This window comes from Exophiala xenobiotica, assembly GCF_000835505.1.
Source record: "Exophiala xenobiotica strain CBS 118157 unplaced genomic scaffold supercont1.5, whole genome shotgun sequence".
NCBI classification, from domain to species: domain Eukaryota; kingdom Fungi; phylum Ascomycota; class Eurotiomycetes; order Chaetothyriales; family Herpotrichiellaceae; genus Exophiala; species Exophiala xenobiotica.
Genome location: NW_013562490.1, coordinates 2099074 through 2123042, shown reverse-complemented (window position 1 = coordinate 2123042; position 23969 = coordinate 2099074). Strand labels below are relative to the sequence as shown.

The 23969-nt window shown below is 51.7% G+C and overlaps 10 protein-coding genes across 11 annotated transcripts; 4 read left to right on the top strand and 6 right to left on the bottom strand.

Moving 5' to 3' along the window:
* Positions 1-158: 158 nt before the first annotated feature.
* On the bottom strand, positions 159-2219 carry PV05_08553 (uncharacterized protein; the record flags this gene model as incomplete). Its single annotated transcript, XM_013458076.1, has 5 exons — positions 159-1079; positions 1131-1232; positions 1283-1661; positions 1716-1813; positions 1863-2219. The coding sequence occupies 5 exons, from the start codon at positions 2217-2219 to the stop codon at positions 159-161; spliced, it is 1857 nt and encodes a 618-aa protein (XP_013313530.1).
* Positions 2220-2956: 737 nt separating this feature from the next.
* PV05_08552 (uncharacterized protein) lies at positions 2957-5508 on the top strand (the record flags this gene model as incomplete). Its single annotated transcript, XM_013458075.1, has 2 exons — positions 2957-3050; positions 3107-5508. 2 exons carry the CDS (start codon positions 2957-2959, stop codon positions 5506-5508), a joined length of 2496 nt encoding a protein of 831 aa, XP_013313529.1.
* A 252-nt stretch (positions 5509-5760) lies between these two features.
* PV05_08551 (uncharacterized protein) lies at positions 5761-6801 on the bottom strand (the record flags this gene model as incomplete). The annotated part of the gene is made up of 1 exon (XM_013458074.1): positions 5761-6801. One exon carries the CDS (start codon positions 6799-6801, stop codon positions 5761-5763), a length of 1041 nt encoding a protein of 346 aa, XP_013313528.1.
* Positions 6802-7884: 1083 nt separating this feature from the next.
* On the top strand, positions 7885-12047 carry PV05_08549 (uncharacterized protein). The gene is made up of 2 exons (XM_013458072.1): positions 7885-10436; positions 10487-12047. The coding sequence occupies exon 1, from the start codon at positions 8094-8096 to the stop codon at positions 10035-10037; it is 1944 nt and encodes a 647-aa protein (XP_013313526.1). The 5' UTR covers positions 7885-8093; the 3' UTR covers positions 10038-10436; positions 10487-12047.
* Positions 10075-11189, bottom strand: PV05_08550 (uncharacterized protein; the record flags this gene model as incomplete). Its single annotated transcript, XM_013458073.1, has 5 exons — positions 10075-10214; positions 10272-10427; positions 10474-10691; positions 10747-11062; positions 11114-11189. 5 exons carry the CDS (start codon positions 11187-11189, stop codon positions 10075-10077), a joined length of 906 nt encoding a protein of 301 aa, XP_013313527.1.
* Positions 12048-12380: 333 nt separating the features above from the next.
* Positions 12381-13058, top strand: PV05_08548 (uncharacterized protein; the record flags this gene model as incomplete). Its single annotated transcript, XM_013458071.1, has 1 exon — positions 12381-13058. One exon carries the CDS (start codon positions 12381-12383, stop codon positions 13056-13058), a length of 678 nt encoding a protein of 225 aa, XP_013313525.1.
* A 271-nt stretch (positions 13059-13329) lies between these two features.
* On the bottom strand, positions 13330-16271 carry PV05_08547 (uncharacterized protein). Its single transcript, XM_013458070.1, has 2 exons — positions 13843-16271; positions 13330-13787 (listed from the first exon to the last, which is right to left on the bottom strand). The coding sequence occupies exons 1-2, from the start codon at positions 16094-16096 to the stop codon at positions 13720-13722; spliced, it is 2322 nt and encodes a 773-aa protein (XP_013313524.1). The 5' UTR covers positions 16097-16271; the 3' UTR covers positions 13330-13719.
* A 1907-nt stretch (positions 16272-18178) lies between these two features.
* On the bottom strand, positions 18179-20048 carry PV05_08546. 2 transcript variants are annotated; one of them, XM_013458068.1, is made up of 3 exons: positions 20029-20048; positions 19148-19921; positions 18179-19088 (listed from the first exon to the last, which is right to left on the bottom strand). In XM_013458068.1, the coding sequence occupies exons 2-3, from the start codon at positions 19535-19537 to the stop codon at positions 18438-18440; spliced, it is 1041 nt and encodes a 346-aa protein (XP_013313522.1). In that variant the 5' UTR covers positions 19538-19921; positions 20029-20048; the 3' UTR covers positions 18179-18437. The 2 variants fall into 2 exon arrangements, with proteins under 2 accessions (XP_013313522.1, XP_013313523.1); XM_013458069.1 differs by lacking the exon at positions 20029-20048 and having other exon boundaries at positions 19148-19959.
* On the top strand, positions 19820-21838 carry PV05_08545 (6-phosphogluconate dehydrogenase (decarboxylating)). Its single transcript, XM_013458067.1, has 3 exons — positions 19820-20020; positions 20137-20224; positions 20281-21838. The coding sequence occupies exons 1-3, from the start codon at positions 19988-19990 to the stop codon at positions 21714-21716; spliced, it is 1557 nt and encodes a 518-aa protein (XP_013313521.1). The 5' UTR covers positions 19820-19987; the 3' UTR covers positions 21717-21838.
* On the bottom strand, positions 21740-22972 carry PV05_08544 (uncharacterized protein). Its single transcript, XM_013458066.1, has one exon. The coding sequence runs from the start codon at positions 22755-22757 to the stop codon at positions 21903-21905; it is 855 nt and encodes a 284-aa protein (XP_013313520.1). The 5' UTR covers positions 22758-22972; the 3' UTR covers positions 21740-21902.
* Positions 22973-23969: the final 997 nt, after the last annotated feature.

Sequence of the window (23969 nt, the reverse complement as noted above, 5' to 3'; positions counted from 1 at the left end):
ATCGCTTACCGGCCTTTACTATGGTACAATGTTTGTATGATGGCGTTGATATGATGGTCAGGTTCAACGAGAGAACGACAACCCTGCCATCAATCATTGTGCTTCCACCTCTTCGTTGCCGTCGCCCAAAAGGACCACCATTGCCGCCGTCTTCGCGATCAATCCTCAAGGGCATCTGCTTCTCTTTGTCCCGTTCCGGCCGAGTTCTTTTCTCCTAAACTTCTTGGCCGTATCTGCCAGGTGTGATCAATGATTTCCGCCTGTTGTACATATTCCGAAGGACAGTCCGGATCCTTCATCCAGAAGGGGGTGCGATTGACCACAAGCTGGAGATCTGTGAATTTCTCATAGAGCAGGAGACCCCAGTACCACAGGACTCCCCACAGGGGAGCAGTGATTCCTATGGTAGGCACAAGAAACCACTGGAACCCCGTGACGCTGGCATGGAATGGAGAGCCCTTTGCTGGAGGTACAAAAGCCAGGATGAGCATGAAAGCGCTTGCGATGGTGTAGATGATGGCGTGTGCAGGACTCAGCCATGGGCGATATCGACGCCGCTCTTGCCAATGCCAACGTTGCTTCCTGAGCTTGACGAGCAGTAAGCCACTGGATACCCAGAGCCCAATCAGCGTCACAATCGTGTAGGAGTACAGTGAGACCAGGGCCGAATACGCTTTGCGAGGATCTCCAATTGGTAGCGTTACCAGCACCAGTAAGATCGAGGTAAACCAGTGCAACACGAACGCTACAGTAGGAGCCTGCTCCAAGTCCTCCGGCCGTACTGCACCGCGCCGGATATACCTCTTCCACAGTCCCCACGGGGTAGTGTACGAAGTGGCAATGATAAGCGATTTTGGCAGAATACCTTCTTTGGCAATCTCTTGCTTGACGCGGGCAGCAGTGAAGGTCATGACAATCAGATTGCCGAAGATCGAAATAGCGATAAGAGCAGCCATGGCCCGCCTGGCTTGATTCTGGTCCTGGAACAAATGCTCGAAAAACAAGGTTGCCATGTCGATACTGTGAGGGATATCGCCTGCTTTGGCAGGGATAATCTCATTTTTGGGCACGGCCAGAAGCTAGCAAGTGCAAGTCAGCTACAGCTTGCGTCTCAGGAGCCCACCACTCACATAAGCGATGTTGACAAGCATGAATAGGACAGCTGCGATACCGAGTGCTAGGACGGTGTATTTGGGGAAATATCTTCGTGGGCTCTTCGTCTCTGCGAGGACCTGACTACACCTGAGTAAGATGACATGATTCGACATGAAGGGGGACTAACATAGAACGGCTGCTCAAACCCAGAGTACGTGTACATGCAGAGGATCAGCGAATTCGACCAGCTGGTCGGGTCCGTCCTATTTGTGACAAAAACGTCTTTGGTGAAGTTATTTAGTGGCGCCTTCTCTGGGCCTGGAAAGGCGCCGGCAGCTTTGGCGATTCCGAGGCCAACGATGACGAGAAGAAGCATGACCTTGACAATGGCGAATGCATTGTTGATCAGAATGCCGCCTCGACGAGAGAACATGTGGACCACAACGACAAACGTGAGACCGCCGATTGCAATTCCGGCAACTTTGCCCTTGTCAGGTGCGTCGCCGTTTGCAGGGTCATAGGCGCCGCACGCGACCAGTACTTGTATGCCAAACGAGATCGCGTTTCTAGAGTAGTCAGCTTGAGAGCGTCAAGCACGTTGGACTTATCCTGGGACGAACCCGCTGAGATTATACATCAGTATAAACATGATGCTAAACGCACATGTGGTCCTTATATGAGGCAACCTTGCTCTGTCATTTGGGAACATGAATTCAAGCTGGATCACTGCATTAGAGCTATAGCAACACACGAAAGGAAGAACTTACAAAATTCTTTTCGCCACCTGATCGAGGCACACCACGGGGCTCCGTCTCACCCCTAACGGTCCTTTGAGGCATCGACAGCCCGCACTCCAACCAAACATACAAGGCGCACATCGAGAAGAGAGCTCCCAATACCCATAGAAAGAGGGCACCACCCACGCAACCTGTGCCAGCCAGAATCCTATGCGGCGTGAGGAATATCCCGGACCCAATGGTCCTGTTAAGGATTAAGGCGACGATTGTCCATTTCCCAATTTTGACATTGTTGGAAGGGGAGATATCGAGTCTCTGGTGGAGAGGATCAATATCCTCAGCTGTTGGGTTGCTGAGAAGCGCTTCTTCGTTAGCAGTGAGAGGCATTGTGTAGAGCCACTCCAATCTGTCTGTGTACTCTTGAGGGAGACAAGAAAGAACCCCTTAGGCATGTGGGAAGCAGTAAGTAGAAGAGTTTGATGCTGGAACCACGGGATTCCTGGTCGCTGGGGCGAGCAGGGCGAGGCAGAATCGGTACGCTCTTTCTACTGAATGTGGCTGGCTGCGATAGGGGAACACTGGACCTCGAAGAATGCCTGACCAGAAGCCAAGGGACGAGTGAGGCAACTCCATCACCCACTAGAGCCTCATGATTCGTCTCAAAGGGCAGTGCAGACCAACTCCGCATGCAATGTGTGACAAGGCTAGCAGAAGGCAACCGAGCTCTGTGGAAGCGAGGCAGCTTTGGAGTGGATGGAAGGCGCATGACGGTGGTTCGCGGCCAATCGACGCGAGGCTCAGCCTGATGGCGTTTCCATGGGACAAATGGTATTGCGAACTGGTCGCCTTTTCAGAACAGGCGAAGCCGCCGTGGCTTGCAGACGGTGAGACATGTCGTGTGGGACAACAGATGGCTTGTGGTCCTGAGAGACAAGTCACATCTGAGTCAATATCATCGCCATTCCTTCTTCCTACATGTATTGCTGTTGGACTTCTCAATGTTTCATGAAATACTGTAGCGACGTATTTCACTGATTCTCGCCTAAGCCAGGCTATGCCTGCTTGGGCGATCGTGATTCCAGTCACACCAGTCCAGGAACCTCGCTTATTAGTCATCCGATGTGATGTCTTTCGGTGTCGGGTGCAGCGACGTCGTCGCCGGCATCAGAATTGCTAAGACCATCTATGAAATTATTTGCGTCCAAGAGAATCGGGCAGGTAAGTGCTGTTCATTCGCTTCGAATTGGATCCTTTCTGACTATAGGTTCCTGCAGATTATCGTCTCAGAAACTTCGTCAAAGAGATACAAGACTTCCGGAAGCTCCTCGAAAAGCTCGGGACATCGCTCAACGATGCAGCCGCACGTTACGACAATGGCGTCCTCGCGTCTCAGCAGGGTGCTCATGACCCTCGCTCAGATGACTTTGAGAAAGAGCGCCGTCAGATGGTTGGCAACTTCGAAGAGACTCTCGACGAGTGTCAAGAATTTCTCAAAGACCACAAGAAGTTGCTGTCGAAGTCGAGCAACTTTGTCGAGAATGCCGCTTGGCATGTAACACAACAAGACCAGAAGATTGAGGCCCTTCGGCACCGCATTCATATGCATGCAACCAAGATCAAACTTGTCATTGACAGGTTGAGCATCAATCTCCTGACCAACCTTGATGCTAAGGTTGATGACCTGCTCGACATCTCGAAGAGGAACATTGCCCTGAGCACAGACATCCAATCAGAGATTCGAGAGTTCTATGCCCATTGGCTTGGAGCCCTGGCCGGCCATGCGCCACCCAGTTCGTTGGGATCCCGGGATACGCATCACGCCAGCGAGGCAATTCAAGCCAGGTTTGAGCAAGCAGCGACAGTCTCGGCTCCCGCTTCTAATGACGGAGAAATCCTCCTCAGCAAAGCGTTCGACGCTCTGCTTATCCACTTCGAGCAGAGCGCTGAAGGAAAGGAGCAAACACCGGAGAAATACTTGTCTCTTTTGAAAACGCGCTGGCTTCTGGGTTGGATCAAGGGCAGCCGGGGCTACCTCAACGCGTGTCCTGGCTTTTACTACCAACGTGCCGTCAGTCAGGTAGAGCAAGCTATACTTCTTCGAGTGAGGGGCACCGAGATCATATCGTACAGTGATGAAGAACTAATGGACCTTCCCGACTCGTTGTTCTTGGTCTGGCCTCCCCCGAGGGAGGAGGAAAGTGCATCACAGCTGGATCCCACATTGGCAAGAGCCAACGAACAAGAGCTATTGAGACTCTTACTCGATTCGACCAACCCCCAATCCTCGGAATCTTTGACGGTCTTCCGTCAGTCGACGAACAATTTTCGCATTGTGCTTGAGACGACCATGCCGGACGGCCGCAATGTCATTGTCCCTCAGACAGTATACACCGGAGAAGACAGGCTCATCCCACGTTATGCTCTGCCCACCATGAAAAGGCCATGCTTCGAGCTGGCAGTATTTTGGCGGAACGAAGAGACCTTGTACAGGTTCAAGTCCATGGATGATGTTTTCGCCTTTCAAACAGCCTTGACCGGATACGCTGTCTCACATGACCAGTCCAACATCACCTGCCAGTTTCACAAAGACGCCGCTGACCTGGACTGCAGAGCGCGCATCCAGCTTTGGCAAGAACCTATTACATTGCCTTCACCGCCCGACTCCTTGGCGGCAGGCTCGCCTGTGGAATCTTCCAGCACTCACAGCCCATACTCGCCCCAGAGTAGCTTTGTGGAATCCATTGGGCCAAGCACAACCATCAGTCGTGTAGGCGACGGCTGGGAAGCAGACAACATCAAGTCCTCGGCAGTAGTAATGTTTACTCGGCTGGCCGACAAGCGCGGAAAACAAACGTTCGCGATCATGTACGTCGAGCTCGATACCAGCATTCGCATCGATCTAAAGAGATGCAACTGTCATCGAAATTATGACAATTGTCTTTCCTTATGTCTGTCTCGCTCGGATGACAAGGTTTTCCCCGTACGCATCTTGCGCACTGGACCTGATCGGCAAGGAACTCCTGACCCCAACACCTTCGATCTCCTACCGTTTCAACTGCCACGAGGTGCTCAGTCCCCCAAGCTCGTAGTCAAGCGGTCAACCTATCTTCTCTTGCAATTCCTGACTCTCGCCGAGAAGAGAGAATTCCACCAGGAGCTGCTACTGAGATTCAAGGTGCGCTCCAAGCAGTTGGCAGACCAAGAGATGATGATGAAGAACTTTCGTCATCGCGCGAACAGGCCAGTCAGGACGTGCGCATCCGGTACCGACCCTTTTCCGCCTCGGAGGTCTGTCACGAGCACGACGGCGTTCAGCCAAACCTCGAGTTCTCCTCCGCGGATTGAACTGGATCTCGGAACTGATTTCGATGTTTGTTTGGTTGGTGACGGCCCTGAATCTAGCAGTGCTGCCCAGCGTCGAAGAGCGAGGATGGACAATGATGCCGAGCCTGCGCTGGAACAAGAATTGACGACCAGGCCGGCAGGTCCTATTCAGCGAAGCAACAACATGCCGGTGACCAGGAATAGACAACCAGTAGGTGGTGAGCATGGTGACATGACCAGATCGAGCGTCTCGTCTGCACGGGTCAATACCAGTAACTCATCCCAGTCCAGCAAGACGTCGACACGGAGCAAGGTCAAAGAAAGCTTAATGGGCCGGGTTTTCGAAAGATGAATCCCAGTTTATGATGTATTATGATTTCTGGACAGATATGTCGTGTATCAGTATGCCATTGGGAGTGAGTTGGAGCTCTTACGCGGGTCTTCGAGGTTCCTTCGATATGAATTTGCTTAGCTGTAGAATCGTCTGTTTCCATCCCGTTCTCATACACAAGAATTCCTGTTTTTGTACAATATACTAGTGTCATGCATCCGTTGGTGGGTAAAATTGGAATCTGCGTTATTTTCATTTCTTCTTCATACATCTTCACCCTTTGTGACACACGTTGTCCTCCGCGTAATCAAGATATCTGCCCAGCAGATCTGTTGATGTAAGCTCTCCTTGGAAGAAGAAGCTGAAGTGCACACCTAAAGCGTGAGTATCGACAGCGACGCTCTTCCCGATGGATCTAGGCAGTGTCACCGTAAGCCACTCTTCGTCCACGACATCCTCTGGAATAGGTAGGTGACTCAAGATCTCGGTCGAGTTGATGGCGATGAAATTGATGCTGAGTCGGTCGTAGTCGGTTATCCATGGTTTCGCATTGGGGGCGAACTTGTATAGATGAAGATTGTCGTCGTGCAGGTTTTCGAGGAAAGAGTAGTGGTGTTGAGCGGCGATAGCCCAGGACTGGAGTCCATTGCCCCATGTCTCATAGGTGGTGTTGATCATAGGCGTGCGACGGAGCTGTGGCGTCCTGGTCTCTGGCGTCTCTGGAAGTCGAAGCCATCTGTGGCCTTCGCGCGGTGGCTTTTCGTCATGTCGGAAGGTGTAGCCCTCTGGTCCTTGCCAGATGGGGTGATCGGCGTGTTTCCAAGACACCCGTTCGACGGCCCTAATGTCTGGCGGAGTCTGGTCAACAGTTGCTGCTGAGTCGTCTTCGGGGGAGATCTCAGGTAAATAGGGATGCACGGCGCCCATGCGATAGTGTAGCCAGCCTAGCAACGGCGAATTGATCATGTTAGCTGAGACAACGAGGTATTCGGGATGCTCGATTTTGGTGATGACAATCCTTGGGATCGCGTCGTCGGCCATCCAGATCAAGTCGTCGTCAATCTTGACATAGATGTGGCCGGGCTCGAGTTTCGACCACGCGTCGCTGTATCCCTGGTCCTTTGTCTTTTCCTGGAAAACTTGTTTGTATCGGTCGCTTTGGGTGAGAATCTCGTCCAAATAGTGCAAGTCATGCTCGTTATCGGTGTTTCGGATCCAGTGGACTTCGTCGAGCCAGCCTCCATTTTCGACAAGGTTGTGCATCAGGAAGCAGTGAAGGATCTGACTTCGGTCTCGCCGGCCATAAAATACCATGCCTATCACTTTAAAGCCGGCAGGTTTCACGAGATGCGGTCGAGTCAGAGTGGTTTCGTGGCTAGCTTGACACGACGACGATGACGATGCTGGGATAATATAGTGCAGGCCATCTTTGAGATGGGGTGAGGCGTTGAAAATGGAGTATGATGAGATGACGGCCACGAAGAGGAGCAGCAGAATTCGCCAATGCACGTTCACGTGCCAGCCGAGAGATGGGAAGGGCATTGACCGAGATGAGATGTCTTGGTGAGATATCGGCTCGTCGTGGTGGGAATTGTTCGAGGGCAAGACGGGCAAAGCCAGCAAGTCGACTCGGTGTCACACCATGTGAATTGCCGAGGTTGGAAGATCGAAGTCTGCGACAAAGAGGCTCATCCTTGTGAAATTATCTGAGTGTGTTTGAGATAAAACGACCGACGCTGGTAATGAACGAGCGATAAAGTGAACGAAACGATGTGGCCCCTGACTATTTCGCCAGATGTCCAAATTTCGGAGTTGAATTTTGAGGCAGCTTAGGCTCTGGACGTGCCTAGCACCTAGCCTAGTAGCCTGAGTTAGTGTGCCTAGTCTAACCACCTAAGGTACCTTAGGGAGCCTCGGGAGCCGGGACCTCACCCAGGGAGATGTGCTTCGTAAGGGGTTTAACTACCTAGTGAGAGTGACCTTAGGGTACCTTAGGGTATCTTAGGGTATCTAGAGTCCTAGACACGTGCTAGAGTCAGTGAGAGCCCGGATGATGGCGGCATCAGTGGCGGTCGTGCCTTCTCCAGGTTCCACTTCCAACCACCATCATCCACATGATGCCACTATCGATTTCTTTTCCCGGCTGAAGAATACCAGGTGGCTTAGAGGCTGTCGACAAAACTCCTCAGCAATAATCAGCGAGTCACTGCAGTTAATCACTCCGTATTGTGACAACAAATTGCACAGGGATCACCTCAGCGCGCGAAGATTGAGGTCAGCACGGTGGACATGGACCTCGTATATTGATACACCATCAGGAGATCTTTTGGTCCGGTTGGTCCTGATCACCGTCCCGGCCAATTTGACAAGGTCACATACCGGCAAGATAAAGTTTCGGCTCCGGGCACCACCAGGCCCCTCGCTTTGTCTCTATCGAGGGTGGTCCTTTTTCAAATATAGCATTGGTCCTGCTGAAGACTCGCACTAGGTGAATTGTGTCCATACGACCCCTCTCTGACCACCACGGGCCAACTTCACGATCTTTATGACAGCGACCACCAGCTGAGCGATCTGGCAGAGGGCTACTTCCTGCATCGGTGTTCAGCATGCATCGACTGAATCGTGTGCATCTTGTGGTCTGCGCCGTCATTGTCGTCATTTTGTTCGAGTCGCTCTCGTATTTCCACTCGGGCGAGCTGACCAAAGCTCACGGCACTAAGGGCGCCTCGGTGTCATATCAATATCAGTCAGAGGAATCCATTGTCGAAAGCACCAATTCCCCGAAATCATGGTGGCAATCCGCGTCGAAAACAGGGCTGACAAACTCTGCTGAGCTTGATGCGAACTTCGCCACAATATCTCAGCTCATCGTAGACGCAAACAACACCTTCACTGAGCTGGTTGCTAAACAAACGAGGACCTTGGAAGATGCTGCAAAAGCTTATCGTTTGCGACGTGGCAGACACCCACCTCCAGGCTTTGATAAGTGGTGGGAATATGCGACAGCAAATGATGCCATCATCATCGAAGATTTCTTTGACCAGATTCATCACGACCTCGAACCCTTCTGGAGCCTGTCACCTCTCGATATTCGTTCAAAGGCCCGCGATCTTGGTATGCACGTCCGAATACGCCAGAACAAGGCCGAAGCAGACACCGACTGGTTTTGGCATGTCATATGGGCCAACTTGATCAACGAAGTCGCGCACATGCTTCCCGATATGATCATCCCACTCAATGCGATGGATGAGCCTAGAATCATGGTCCCGTTTGAGGACATCAGCACTCGACTGGCCGAAGCAAGCAATCATCGAGTCATTGCCGACCCGGAACGAGTCACGAATGTGATGGACGGCTGGTCCGAAGCCGAAGAGCCAGGTCAGCCCCATTCGGAGACTGAATGGTTCAGATCGGCACCATTGTCCTTTGCTCGAGCAGCATGTGCGCCAGACAGCCCATTGCGAATGGAGCCTAATATGCTTCATCTGGCAACGGTCCCAAAGACTGACCGGCCTCAGGAACAGAGCTTCATGACTGGAGCCTTTGTCGGCAATTGGACCCTTGCTTCGGACTTGTGTCAGGATTCGAGCATTGGCGCGTTCCACGGGGCTCTTGTCAGTCCGCTCTCTGCATCGACCAGTGTAGATCTGCTACCAATGTTTGGTGGCTCGAAGTTCGCTGTCAATAACGACATCCTCATGCCCGCTCCCATGGCCTGGAACGGCGAGGAACGGTTCGACTCTCAGGACCCTCATGATTGGTCATTGAAGAGTGGGAAAGCAACGTGGCGAGGCACTGCTACTGGTGGACGGCACAATGCTTTGAACTGGCCCAACTTCCATCGCCACCGATTTGTCGCTTTGACCAACGGCACGAAATACTCCCTTGCGGACGAGACCAGCGACCGCATCTTCACGCCTTTGCAGCAACAGTCCGCGCTGTCTTCACTGCGCAACGACTTGCAGAAAAACCTTGGATCATGGCTCAACAAGCACAACGATGTCTCTTTCACGGATTTGTTCTGCGACATTCCCACGGAGAACAGCCAATGTTGGTATCTGTCGGACGAATACGAAGTTGTTGGAACCATGAGCTTGGCGGATCAATACGCTTCCAAGTTTCTTCCTGATATTGACGGCAACTCTTTCTCTGGTCGATACCGCTCCTTCCTACTGAGCAAATCTGTGCCTATCAAAGCAACCTTGTATCGCGAATGGCACGATTCCAGACTCGTCGCATGGAAGCATTTTGTGCCTATGAACAATCGCTTTACAGACTATTACGCTGTCCTGTCCTACTTTGTAGGCTGTGGCGAGGATATCTGCGGATCAAATGGTATGTTTGAGGGCCACGATGTCGAAGCCGAGGAGATTGCAAGAGCGGGTAGCGAATGGGCTGGGAAAGTTCTCAGAAAGGTTGACATGCAGATCTACGTTGCCAGACTCCTGTTGGAGTACAGTCGCTTGACGAACGACAACAGAGACTTCCTTGGCTGGGTCGACGATCTGAAGTCCTCTGAGCCGCCCACGTCGGACTCTTCTGGCCCGTGAGATCCAGTCTCTCCCCTTTTGATTAGCTTCATCGTGCTCAGAACTCGAACCTTTGTCCGACCAGCTGCTCGCTCATCCTCCACACCCGGTCGGTGTTCGACACGTCCAAGGAATACGAAGCCACCACTTTCGGATCGGACGTCACTTGAGTATCCGAGAGGAAGATACTCCCGTCGACTATTGTATCTTTAGCTGAGCAACTGGGCCCCAGCAACCCTCGCCGGCTGGACTCACCTGTAAGATCCGGATCGATGACTGCACGTATTGTGATCGCACAGCCTTGCTGCTGCGTCTTCCGTTGTGGCATCACGGCAGCACTCTTTGAGATGACCTCCATTCCTTCTTTTATTGTGTCTGGAGTCATGAAACGACGAAGGTTACTTGGTACACCTGCGATATGTAAGTTTTTTCCAGACATAAAAGGCTATAGACTGACTTCCAGGATCTAGGGCGAACGCTTTCAATCCCTTGCCTTGCAGGCGGCTGTTCAAGCCTACGGCCATCAGGACGTTGGCAGTTTTGCTTTGGCCATATGAGATGAAAGAGTTGTACTCCTCGCCCTCGTTGAAATTGGGATCCTCCAACACGTCAGACAAGACATTGCCATAACTTGATACATTGATAACTCTGGCACTTTGGACCGGCAGCCAGGAGCTTTGGCATGAGCAGGTTCGTCAGAAGAAAGTGGCCGACACGGTTTGTCGCAAACTGTCTTTCGATACCATCCTCGGTCTTCGAATATGGACAAGCCATTATTCCGGCATTGTTGATCAATGTATCGATCTTTGGAATACTGTCATCGTCGAGGATCTGCTGAGCACTGTGGCGCACGCTCCTGAGGGAGTCAAGGTGGACTGGGACGAATTTTGTGACGACGCCCGGGTCAATTTCCTGGACCTTGTCTATCACAGGCTGGATCTTTTCTATGTCTCGACCAAGCAAGACAATCATGGCCGGAGGTCCTTTTGCCAAAGTGATGGCTGTTTCGGAACCAATGCTCCCCCAGCTGGGACCTGTTATGAGTACTACCTCTGTCAGCAGACAACTACTTCACCATGTCAGTCAGAGAGACGTACTTCTTTTGCCCTTGAGCGTTCCAGGGAAGGCTGCAACGACATCATCACCCGTTGTTTCGAATCCGAACTCGACCATTGCCGCGATATCGGCTTGTTCCGAAGAGGCAATATTTTCGGGCTCCCACTTACTCTGCTGGTTGAAGAAGGCCTTGTATCATATTCATCCTCGCAGTTATATACTGGTGCGACCGTCAGCACGCGGCACTATTTCACAATATGCAACTCCACGGACGAGAATCACGGACTTTGCGGACAGATTGATGCCGTTCCTTATTGGCTCACGAGGCGTAAGCCACGGTGATTCGCCGTGCCACCATTCCATCTCGGGCCATTTCTGACAAGGCTGCTTCTGCAAGGCTGCGGTCTTTGTCGTCTTAACTCCAAGCTGACTGCGGCTACTGCGGCTGCTTTGCTTTCCTTCGGAGTTTTGATCGTTGCGAAAGGCAGCATCGTAGCTGGGGCAAAGAAAGCGGTGGATACATGTTCATGACGGACATGGCAGCATGACAGAGAATTGTTTGTTTCCGTCCCGTACTGTTGTCAAGGGTCTTTCCTCCGTTGTTTCGGGCTTGAAAATGTATTGAGCATGATTTGTGGGAGCAATCAGGCTAAACAATGGCCGTGGTTATATGGAGTACTACTGTACCATAGTCTGGATTGTTCAGAAGAAGCCGACCCTTGTTACATACTAAGACTGTGTTTCATCCGATCACCGCCACAACGGCCAATTTGCTTCAGACAACACGATGTGTCTTGCTTGCTGTTTGCTAGGTCTCTTTTCGCGAGGCCGAAAATGCACGGGTACGTTGCCTTCGCTTCTTTGTCCGTAGATAAAGAGAGACTGTGTGTGTGAGAGAGAAAAGACACAATGCAAAGCATCACCATCATATTGCAGAAAGCATAGTGACCATGCCATGGGCAGTGAGGGTGGCAAGCCATAAATACTAGTATTCACCTTGAGTGCATCTCTTCTGCAAGTATGTCTCCGCCTCTTCTTGCACACAGCTGAGCTGCCCACCAATCCAAGCAGTGACTCGGGAAACTGCCTTGCTTCACTTCGAGTCACTTCAAGAGAGAAAGGGTGTCTCCGATGTGTTCTGCTTTCTTTTGCATACCCGTGAACATCTTGTTTCTTTCCAATAAACAAACATACCGGCACACCGGACCAAAACCAGGACCATCAAGTATCACCACCACCACCACCGTCAGAAGAAGAAGAAGAAGGAGTCATCAATCCCCGAGACAAGAAAAGGACAGTAAGGCCAGAATGTTCCAGCGCCGCCATCACCACCACGACGATGATGACGGTGATCACGGGCACCGCCACGGCCACGGAGGGCCCCAGAATCGCCGTCGTCACGACCGTCATGACCACGAGCACAACCACAACCGGCGCGCTGGCATCCTGATCAACAACAACAACAACAACAACAACAATCTCGTCGTCACTCCCGAAAACGACACTCGTCAGCCTCCCTTTCCAAGCGCAGAAAGAAATCCGAAGAAGAATAACGACGTCACTCTTTCGAGAGCCCAAGACAAACTCGACCGAGCCAAAGCCTCGCTCGAAGATTGGCAGACCCGTCTCCGAGACAAGGCGCGCGAGATTAAAGGTCTGCAGGACAAGGTCGATGGGGCGCAGGAGGGCGTCGTGAGAGCGAGACGCGAGAGGGATCACTTCAAGCTGTTGTGCGTCGAGGAGAAGGAGAGGGAGAAGGAGAAGCAACGACGAGAGCGTGAGCGTGAGCGTGAGCTTGAGCGCGAGCGCGAGGAGAGAAAAAATACAGCAGCAGCAGCAGCAGCAGCAGCAGCAAGACAAGGGCAGGATGATCGCGGCAATGGACATGCACATGCAAAGGGGACGAATAGGGGAAGAGGACTCGGAGTGAGGGTCGAAAGAACGGAACGGGTCGAGAGGAAGCTGTACTGGAGATTTCGAGATTGAGATTGAGAAGGAGGCCAAGGCCAAGGCACGAAAGCATGAAGTCTTGAAGGCTTCGAAGGTGGAAATGCGAGTTATTGATGGACCCGATGGGACGGGTACCTAGGTACTTTTCAGTATGTTGAGTGTTGTCATGTATGGTGTGGTATGTTGTGGTGTGGAGTGGAAGCAAGTCGGGATGCGCTTTTTTCAAGGCCGCAACGGTCCATGTTCATGGTCAGGCGTTCGCGAGGGGTTTTCGAAGAAAGCAGTTCTCAAAATGGTGATTTTTGCAGTCGTGAATAACATTAGACATTGGTCTCTACCTGGGTAATTTCTGTTGTTCTGGATTTCGGGCCCGTTCATCAACCAACAAACTCCAGTATTCTCCTCCCTCCCATATCAATTCCAAATCCCAATATCCGGGTCAATCATCCCGGGGGTGCTGCAAACCGTTCCCAGATCAGGCCCTAGTTGTTGTTGATCGATCCATTCATCCATCACGCACCCAAAGCGCCGTCCGTCCATCGATTGTTTGTACAAAAAAAGTCGTCAAAGAGGAAAAATCATAAAGGGTATCATCGAATATGGAGACCATACTGCCGAGCCATATCCCGTCCTTCCATTCGTACAGGACCGCTACCACTACCGTATAAAGGAAGTGGTGAGCGAAGTCCGCATGCATTCATATGGGAATGCCTCGATCGGCGATATATTGGTCAAGTCCGCACAATGTAGTACATCGAGACTCGTCTATGCTAATCAGCCTTTCTCCACAAAAGGAATGATCAGCCCAGAAAATGCTTACCGCCCCTCATGGTCCTCAGCATCACAGGCCGATTGTTCACGTCGAAACCGTCAACATCCTTCCCGTGCGACGGGAAGCTTTGAGCATGAGCGTGGAACTGCCACGAAGGTGGGGTCTGGCTTTTCGAGGCCCAGAATTCCTCGCGGTCACGTCCGTCGTCTTCGCTCTCCCAACTTCCACGCCCGCGATAAGCGGCTTCTAACTCGGTAGGTAAGGGTATCGTATGTGAAAGAGGGGACGTTGGGGTTTGAGCAGGATGACCAGCTAGATCAGTCTGAGAGTTTGCTCGGGAGCGCAGAGGTGTCGTGCTGTCGCTGTGTTGGTGGGCATTCTTCTCAGGCGTGTTCTTTGGCTTTGACGATGATCTGGCTGGATAGGAACCGTGTCCCGGCCAGGACGGAGAAGACTGGTTGGTATCTGTTGTCGTCCGTGGTGATACTTGGGCTGGTGTTTTAGGAGACCTCACTGTAGGCGTGCCGAAGTTGAACGACTTGAATGCTTCGAGATCGGGGTGTTTCGGGCTTAGAGCACTAACGCTTTCCGCCACCATTGTTGTTGCAAGACTTGAGACGGTGTTGGTGCGTGTGCCTCGGGTTGGTGATGTTTGAGGTGTCATATGCATGGGTGGGCCTCCTGCCGTAGGTGGAGGACCAGGGGGACCTTTCGGCAGCTGCGGCGCAGGATAGAAGATGGATCTAACAACAAAGGCAACACAGATAAGGACACCCAATCCACCAAGTCCCACACCCATGAACCATCCACCTCGAATGCCGGCCATTGGATCACGACCATGATTGTTGACGTGGACCTCAACAGTCGACGCAAGTCCGAGACCAAGAGATATGGAATAGTTGATGGTAGTGCTGATCAGGCTTCCAGCGATACCCTGCTGTTGAGGAGGGAAAAAGTTGGACATGATGAATGTGGCTGCTGGCATACTCATATCCATGCCAAGTGGCATGATCAGCAGCGAGGAGAATGTCCAGCTCCAGTATGAAGTTCGGTCAACGTTTGCATCAATGGCCAGGAGGAGGGGTCCCATGGTAAATGCGACCAGAGCCCAGAATAGAGTCCACGAAGGTCGACACTTTCGCATCATCCAAGCGGTCAATATCGAAGCGACCAATGCGACGGGGACAATAGGCACGACACGAACGGCGGCACCCAGCGGACTGTCATGCTTGATACCCAGTAGGTACTTCCACAAGAACCAGGTCCAGATGCCGAAAGTTGCCCAGCCACAAGCGACAGCTCCCAAGACAAAGCCGACTTCTGCTTTCAGCATTTTGAACGGCACAAGTGGCTGCTCTGCAATCTTCAACTCCGTGATGATGAAGAAGGCAATGAGCAGAACGCCAATGATCAAAAGCATGAAGATGTACTGAGTACTCCACCCCGCGGCAGGGGCAGAGACAAGGGAAACTTGAACACAAATCAGCCCGCCAACACCTGTCAGTGCACCAAGCCAGTCCATGTCTCGAAGTTTGTCTTTGGCTGGTCGCATTTGTTTTGGAGTCGGTGGAGGTGAGATCAGCACCATTTTTGCAGAGATGGCCAAGAGACCACATACGATGGCTAGAGTATAGAAGCTCCAATGCCATGTCGCGAACTTTGTGAAGAGGGCACCAAAAATCATGCCTAAGTAAGCACCAACAGGCGCACAAAGTCCGAAGATCGTAAAGGAAACAACCTTCTGTTTCGAGCCGGGTGGATAAGTTCGTCCTAAGAGCGCCAGTCCGTTCGGAACCATCAGACTGGAACCGATACCTTGGAAGGCTCTGGCAATGAAGAACACTTCATAACCAGCATAGTGACTCAGACCCACAACGACACTCCAAAAGCCAAGGAACGAATATCCGATCAACACCATGGTCTTGTGCCCGAAGATGTCTCCCAGTCTTCCTCCCACCAGAATAAAAGTGCCAAAAGATGACGCGTAGGCGGCGACGAGCCATGGCAGGACTGATGGATTGGCTATTGCGAACGACTTTGCAATATCCCTGCTGACGGGAAAGACGGTGGTCAAGGTCGATTGTGGTATCAATTGGAGAAATGCCACCATGATGTTGAAAAGGATCTCCTGCGACCTTGACATCCGCTGACAAAGCCACCCTCCTGGAGGGCCAGGTGGTCCACCAGGTGGCGGACCTGGAGGCTTAGCTTGATTCTGGGTTCCCTTCTCCATCCTGTGAGGCATGTTGTCGGAATCCTGCTGAGAATGATGCGGAGGGATCGTCACTTTAGCCCATGGCATTGTTTGGACATTGAGGACAAGACAGTGGATTTCAACGCATGAATATACTGGCAAGGGCCGGGGTGAACTCGCTAACAGCCGAAATAACAGATTGACAAGTTCCTGGGGAAGGTGCGAAGAGGTGGGAGACTGGTAGGAGGGCGCGATACAATGATATACAAGACATATGCCAAAGCAAGACAAACGCTGGGTACTAGTACTTTTACCAGCGAAGGATCGAGCTTATGCTGGTATGGGACACAAGCAGGGATCACATCGGCGCCGACTTACCGTTGAATGTGTCTTTGGCCCGCGTTCGTGTCTTGGAGGAATCGAGGGTGCAGAGTATACCGCAGCATACCCAGCCCATGGTAAGCAGGTTCCTTTGGGTAGTCTGCGTAGTGGGGACTTTTTGATGAACGCTTCCGGGATCTGAATAGATCAGGCACAGTTGACGGAAGCCACAAGAAAGCCACATACAGCATCCCAAGTGTCCGAGACTGAAGGCGAAGGTCCTATTGGCAGAGGCATCACGAAGAACGCCATGAAAAATTTTGGGCGGACGTTGGAAGACACTGATCGGCAAGGGTAGGGTTCGAGCACACACGCTTTGATAAAAACGCACCATAGGATCTTGGATGATGTCGATGTCTTCGGAAAGACCATCCTCCACAGGCAGCAAACAATACTATTATGCCCGTAAGCATCAATGATCGTCAACCCTTCTCTTGTTGACATTATTATGGAAATTGGTGACTGTTTGCGCTACAAGGTTGACATGGAAGTAGGCTTCCCGTGGGTCCCGGAAGCGAGCGAGATGGGCGAGGCAGGATAGCGATAACCATAAACCAGGATCTTCATCAGTGATCAAAGAGGCTGCACAAGAAGTGGGCTAACGTGACGCCAGTGCAGGCTGAAACACTGATAGCGGAGAACGTGAAGAAGACATTCGCTGAAGACTGAGGAAGCACAGGAAGAAAAGTCGGCGAGTCGGTAGAGAAGGAAATTGAGGTTCAACAAAAGGTAGTGAAAAGGATTCCGGAAATTAGAGCGCCAAACCACATTCGGTAAAGCGGCAGGATACTAATATAGTATCCGGTATAGCCGCCGATCTCAACCTCGGCCAGGAAAAGTCACCTTTTTTTCCCACCAAGTCCCCCAGGCCACTCACCTACCACTCTTTTAAATTAATAACTCTTGACGCGGTTCATGAGCCATCCTCTCTCGAGCTGTCTCATTGTAATCATAAAGCACTGAACCTTATTGACGTGTTACTGTCCCTACTACGGAATTGTATTCTCCACCGACTTCCGTCATGCCTGCTCATGCATACACGCCATCGAAGTCTCGCCGGTGCGGCCTAGGGTGAACGCGTCCACGTCGCGTTTTAATCTGAATGCCCTCAGCAAGCCCCATCTTACGTTTGGCACAGTGCTCAGCCATCAACGGCCTTGTGCCAATCGATGACCGGAACACTTGACATCGTTCCTGGGAACACAGACGATGTTCCACCGCCTAGCAGGCCTGCAATGCCAGCTCCTCAATAATCGCTGTCTGTGCACTCGGGCCGATATGCTTGACAAACCAACCACAGTTGCTGTCACAACGACTCGAAAGCCGGAAAGTTCCACGTTACATGAAAGTAGGTTCACTGCATAATATCTGTCTCTCGGCCAAACTTGGCTAGGATGCTTATATGGGTAGAACACAACAGAATCCGGCAAGTCCCGATCCTGCTCGCTTGACAGCTCGGCGTCCTTCATGTGAAGGAACTTTTGTTGACACCGACCGCATTGAGGCTTACTACACAAGTAGTACTGATCTGTGCTGCTGACCTCATTAAACCGGGAATACAAATCTCTTATCTTTGCGGTTGAGCAGATACCACTGGGTACATCCTTTCCGCACCGGGTGGCTTTTCCTTCTAACTTGGCCAGGGCATCTATTAGAGTCAAGACAGACTTCTTCCAATAAAGCTAGTAAACGGAATTGACAGGTATCGACAGGTTGGAAGCTTGGCCGGTTTGTTGCTCATCTTAGACAGGTGCAGGTACGACTGGAGACATTGTCTGTTGTGCAACATACACCACTTGCAGCAGCGTGGCAGGATGTTTCACTGCATAGAACTCGAAACGGTCATACCACTACAAGCACCTGTCCCGTCCTGCTTCTGGACTGGAACACCGTCGCACAGGCTATGAAGTTTCTGCTTGCCCAGCCCCAGATTGTGCTTGCTGCAACGTCGGAGCTGACAGCACATCCTTCGTAAAGACACAAAGGTACGGATATTGACCAGAACCCAGCCTTGTACTCGTCGACTTGTCCAGCCATGTCCCTGGTATTCCCATCGGCCAAGTATCCATCAGTCCTCTGCTCCAGCCTGATCCAGTAATTTCTGCAATGAGCTGCAGGCTTGTTTTGCATACGGTTGCAAGTCGTCACCATATTTCTCCGGTCCTTTGCCATCGAACACCTCGACCGAAAGCCAACCTCGAAACCCTGTCCCGAGTACCGCCTTTGTGAAGTCCTCAACAGGCAGATATCCCCCGTCGTATGGAACCGGGCGGTAGTCATGACTCCATTGACCCCGAGGTCGCAGACCACTTTCGTCGGGCTTATCTGGTAATGGTGGATCCATCTTGTATGCATCGGAGATCTGCAAGAAGAAGATCTTCCCTGGAGGAACAGTCTTGGAGAGTTCTTCGCAACTGGACTTCCATTTTCTGTCGAGCTCGTCCTTGTCGACGTCTTCAATCAGCCCTGACTTCGTGACTGGACTGCCCCATTCACCCCCTGCGCTTTGGAATGTGTCAAGGCATAATCCGAGGTTCGGTCGATTCGCCCTTTTCACAATCTCCCAGACATCCTTCCAAGTTGGTGCATGAGTGGCCCAGCACCAATTCTCGTATGCGATTCGGAAGCCTTTCTCTGCAAAGATATCGGCGAGTTCAGCCAACTCTGCAGCCAGGTCGTCGAAATTCGAAGATATGCCTTCGGCATCCGAAGAACCAATCTGGGTCGGCTTGTCAACACTACCATCCAGCACGGTGCGGTTGAATAGCCATGACCTACCTGCATCATGTCCGTTCCCGTCGCTTCCATGATACTCATCCATCCCTTAGCCCGTTCCCAAGCATCCTCCCGCTCCTTGCTGCCTTTGGGCCAACCTTCGAAGTTGGCGAAGGGCTGCAAGATTAGGATTTTGAGTCCTTCTTTCTTGCACAGTTCGCCGATTCTCTGTCCGACTGACCGTAGTGTGGCGTAGTCCTTTGGATCGATTTCTGCACCACTCTCTGGGATTTGTCGACCGTAGGTCAGAATATCTGGCATGGAAAGTTCAATGGCATCGAATCCCGCAGCCGCAATTGCCTTCAGCTTCTTGGGGAGTGTGTGATTTTCGTCATGTCCTATTGAGCATGAGGCATAACATATCGGGATTTTTTGGCCCTTGAAGGTGGCCATCGTAAACACCACAGGGTTCGGCGACTTTCGTGGTTACGAGGTTCGGCTTGTGGTCCTCCTGCTGACAGTGAAGATGCTGTATCGATAAAATTGTCTTGATGGACCCTCTTTTGAGTGATGATGAATATTACGTTGTCGTCGTCGCTGTGGAAAGCGGAATATCAATAGCCGAATTGTTTGAATCGTTTCGTTCATGCTTTGAGGGTGACGTCAGATGCGCGTCAGGAAAGTTGCAAGAGACTCGGAATCACCAAATGCTTCATCTCGACGCGGAAGTTACGGATGAGATCAGATTCCTCATAATTAGCTGACGTTGTCTTTAAGGCGTAATAAGTTCAAGAGCACTGGCAGTTGTTCGAAACATTCATTGTTCATCCCCGGAATCTACAAGTCCATCAACGACAACAACTTCACCGGTTCAGAGGAGATCTCACAACCAGATTGGACAAGATGGGGCAAGGTGATGGACTAGAATTCAAAAAGGTACGTACCTGTTGACAATGAATTGTTGCATCAGCCACTGGGCGGTTTAGGGTGAGATACTGTAGTCTCAAGATCTCAGGGCACAAACAATGACCTTTCACTAATGCTTGGTATAGCTTGGCATGTGTGGCACGGGGAGCATGGGCGGGATGATGTCTCTACTATACGCCGAGCATGGCGTTGAGGTATTCTATTATGATCCTAGTATGGCACACGTCAACGAAGAACGTCAACCCCAGACTGACCATGCCCAACTTCAGGCGACGAGAACGTCAAGAAACTACAGCAAGAAGCCACAGATACTGGTCTGGACAAAAGCATACACGCTCAGAAAGACTACAAGGAGATGTGTGAGAGCCTGGCATCCGGCAACGAACCAAAGCTCTTCGTCTTCAGCATTCCACACGGTGGCGCTGGTGACGCTGTGCTCAAGGACCTCCGGCCACATCTGCAAAAGGGCGACATCATCCTCGACTGCTCGAACGAGTACTGGAAATTTACCGAGCGACGACAACGCGAACTCGAGCCCGATGGCATCCACTATATCGGCTGCGGTGTGAGCGGCGGCTACCAGAGCGCAAGACACGGTCCGTCCATGTCCCCTGGCGGTGACGCAGAAACCCTCAAGAAAGTCATGCCCTTTTTGCAACGAGTCGCTGCCAAAGACAAGCAGGGTCGAGCATGTACCACACCTATCGGGCCTCACGGAAGTGGACACTACGTCAAGATGATCCACAACGGTATCGAGCAGGGCATGATGTCAGCCATTGCTGAGGTCTGGTTCATCATGAACAAATGCCTAAAGATGAAGTACGAGAAGATCGCCGACGTCTTTGAGTCATGGAATAAAGATGGACCTCTACGTGATAACTTTCTCGTCTCCATTGGCGCGGATATCAACCGCACGAAGAAAGACGATGGTAGCTTCGTCCTCTCCGAAGTACGTGACAAAGTCGTCCAGGACGCAGATGACTCCGAGGGAACGGGAATCTGGACCAACGAAGAAGCCATCCGACTTCACGTCCCTGCCCCGACAATCGCGTCAGCACACATGTTCCGCTGCGGCTCCGCCGACGCCGCGAGCCGTCTGGCAGTCAACAAGGTATTCAACGACGGCGTCAAGCCAGCCATAATCAAACTGGAAGTCCCGCATGAAAAGGCCCTACCCGCGTTCATCGAGGAGTTGAGACTCGCGCTGTACGCCGCGTTCATGTGTTCCTTCATCCAGGGCCTGCACATTCTCAAGAAGATGGACCGCCAGGAGAAGTGGAATCTGGACTACCGCAAGATCCTGCAGATCTGGCGTGGCGGCTGTATCATCCAGTCCGATCACATCTCCGACGTCTTGGACAGTGTGCACGCTAGAGAGGACCACGACGACGACAACCTCCTTGCCAACCGTGAGATCGCAGAGGAACTGGGCAACTCGTTCTCCTCGCTCAAGAACGTCGTCCTCAAGAGTGTCGAGGCAGATGCTTATGTGCCTTCCCTGAGCGCGACGTTGGAGTATTACAAGTATTCCAGCTCAACGGTGTTGCCGACGCAGTTCATGGAAGCGGAGCTGGATTACTTTGGCTCGCACAACTACGAGAAGTGGGAGGAAGGACCAGGCAAGCCGGTCAAGGGCCCGCATCATTATGAGTGGAAGGCTGCGAAGGGACTGGTGGATGAGAAGAAGAAGGAGAATAAGCTTTGAAGGCTGTTCCGCAGTGACTCTTTCTCTTCTTCACGTAGATGTGGATGCTCTAAATTAAATTCTACTTAAGTCAAGGGAGGTCTAGTCGAGCTTCCGGAGATGACGGAGCTTCGTCTATTCAGACAAATAGAAATGCGATGGCCATGAAAAGCCCTCTCCTCTCCATTGAGATTCTAGACCTTTTGTCTAACTGACATTGTAAGACACTCGACTCGTCCCTTTACTCCTGCTAATCTTCCTCACGCCGACCTTGCCACACTGCTCGGTGGTGTCGACATGCGTGCCACCACAAGGATATACCTCTGCACCGACAATCTTGACGACACGATACTTCTCACCGGGTGCAAGCTTGACGCCCTCGCCGTTGGGAATGAGCCGTTCGAGGCCATTGGCCCTGAAGTCCTCGTCGGTCCAGAAATCCACTTCAACGGGCATCGCGGCGGCGACGTACTCGTCTACCTTGGCTTGGATCTCGTCTTTCCACTTTCCCTCAATCAGGCCGGCAAATTCACACGCGGCACTATCCGGGAAATGGCTCGCTTTGAGCTCGTCGAAGCCTGGCACCTGGCTTTCGAGCAGATGTCGGACAGCCGCGCCCAGAACATGCCCGGCCGTGTGGAGCCGCGAATATAAAACACGCTTGTCGACGTCGAGGTTCTGTGTGACGGGTTCGTCGAGGGCGAATGATGGCGCCGGCTTTGTTGTCGATGTCGAGTCTGCGGAACGAAAACGGCCGAGATGGAGGACGCGGCCTTCATCTGTGGCCGACATGCGGACCGCGTGCACCGAGAAAATGTTCCCAGACGACGACGAGGACATGGAGCCTGTATCTGAAGGCTGGCCGCCGCCCTGCGGGTGGAAGATCGTTTCTTTGGTGACGACGACGACGAGCGAGTCATCGTCTGGCGCGGACTTGAATAGTTGTCGGTCGGCTTCTGCTAAGGAAGGAAAGGGAGTGACAGCCAGCACCGAGGTGGGTAGACTGTAGAGTTTGGCATTGTGCTGGAACGTGAGGACTGTGCGAGAGACTAAGCCTGACATTTTGATTGTGGTGTCGTTTTGTTATTGTTGTTGGTTTTGTTTGTTGTAGAAGTATCGTTATGGAGTTGGCCGGGGTTTATATCGGTCGACTTTGAAGTATCATGGTCGAATCTGCTGTCTTGCCTACCAGGTATAGCTGCCTTTACGTCTGCTTAGCTAGGAGTGTGCAACTCATCGATGACCTCCAGCCTGGTGATGTTTGGGCGATGTCGAAAATTATCCGCCACAGATACGAAAAGGATGGAGGATCTAGAATTCTTCAATGATTACATCGAAGGGCGACGCATGGGCTACGCGTAGCCTTCGGCCTTCCTGATTAGGTAATGACCTCGAAATCCCACAGATAGACGACTCTGATGCTACAAGCACGGCAGGCTATCTCGCAAAATCGTCTGAAGGGAACGTACAATAAGCCGAAGTAACAGACTCGCTCTCTGGAGTCGAGTCGTCTTACATCTTCCTTGGTCCAAGAACGCTAGTAAGCACATTGTGGCAAGGACATGGATGGACGATCTGAAGATCTCTGTCCCATGTTTAACTCCAGTAGTCTCATGCACCAGCCATGGTCTTAGTATTTTGTTGCAAACTCGCTGTGTGTAGAGAGAGTGCTCTTAGATCATCTACAACCTCTTGCTATTTTCCTGAAATGACCTGGCATCTGGGATGACCAGGACATCAAGCTGCAACTTGCAAAGAAGAATGGCGGCGTATTCTTCCAGACCCATCCCTGAACAGATATGAAAGGGTTATTTCTCCATTGGAAGAAGGCTGTGTATGAATATGGTCTGGCCTAGAGTCCATGTGACACGCTCACGCACTTTCTCGATACCAACATGACAGCCGAGAATGACCGTTGCAATGGCTTGAATTTGGAGTCGGGGTGATCAGTCCCAATTAGAAGAAGAGATTCCAGGGCAAAGAGTCGACATACTGAGATGATATTCATCAGATATTCGACGGTTGTTGGTAAATGTCCTACCTTTGTCGCCTGTTACGACTAGATTGATTGGCCTTCAGACTAGGTAGGTTGTGCAGAGCCAAAGCAGCTACTGCTAAAGTGCAAAAGAAGGACATCAAGGCGTGAATCCTAGACGGATTCCTGCTTCTGTTGTCTCATTCGATGACAATGTAAAGTGATTGTGAGATGAAAAGAAATCAATTGCTGGGCTCTGATCCAAAGTTCCGTAAGACACGAGTCAACGCGTGTATTAA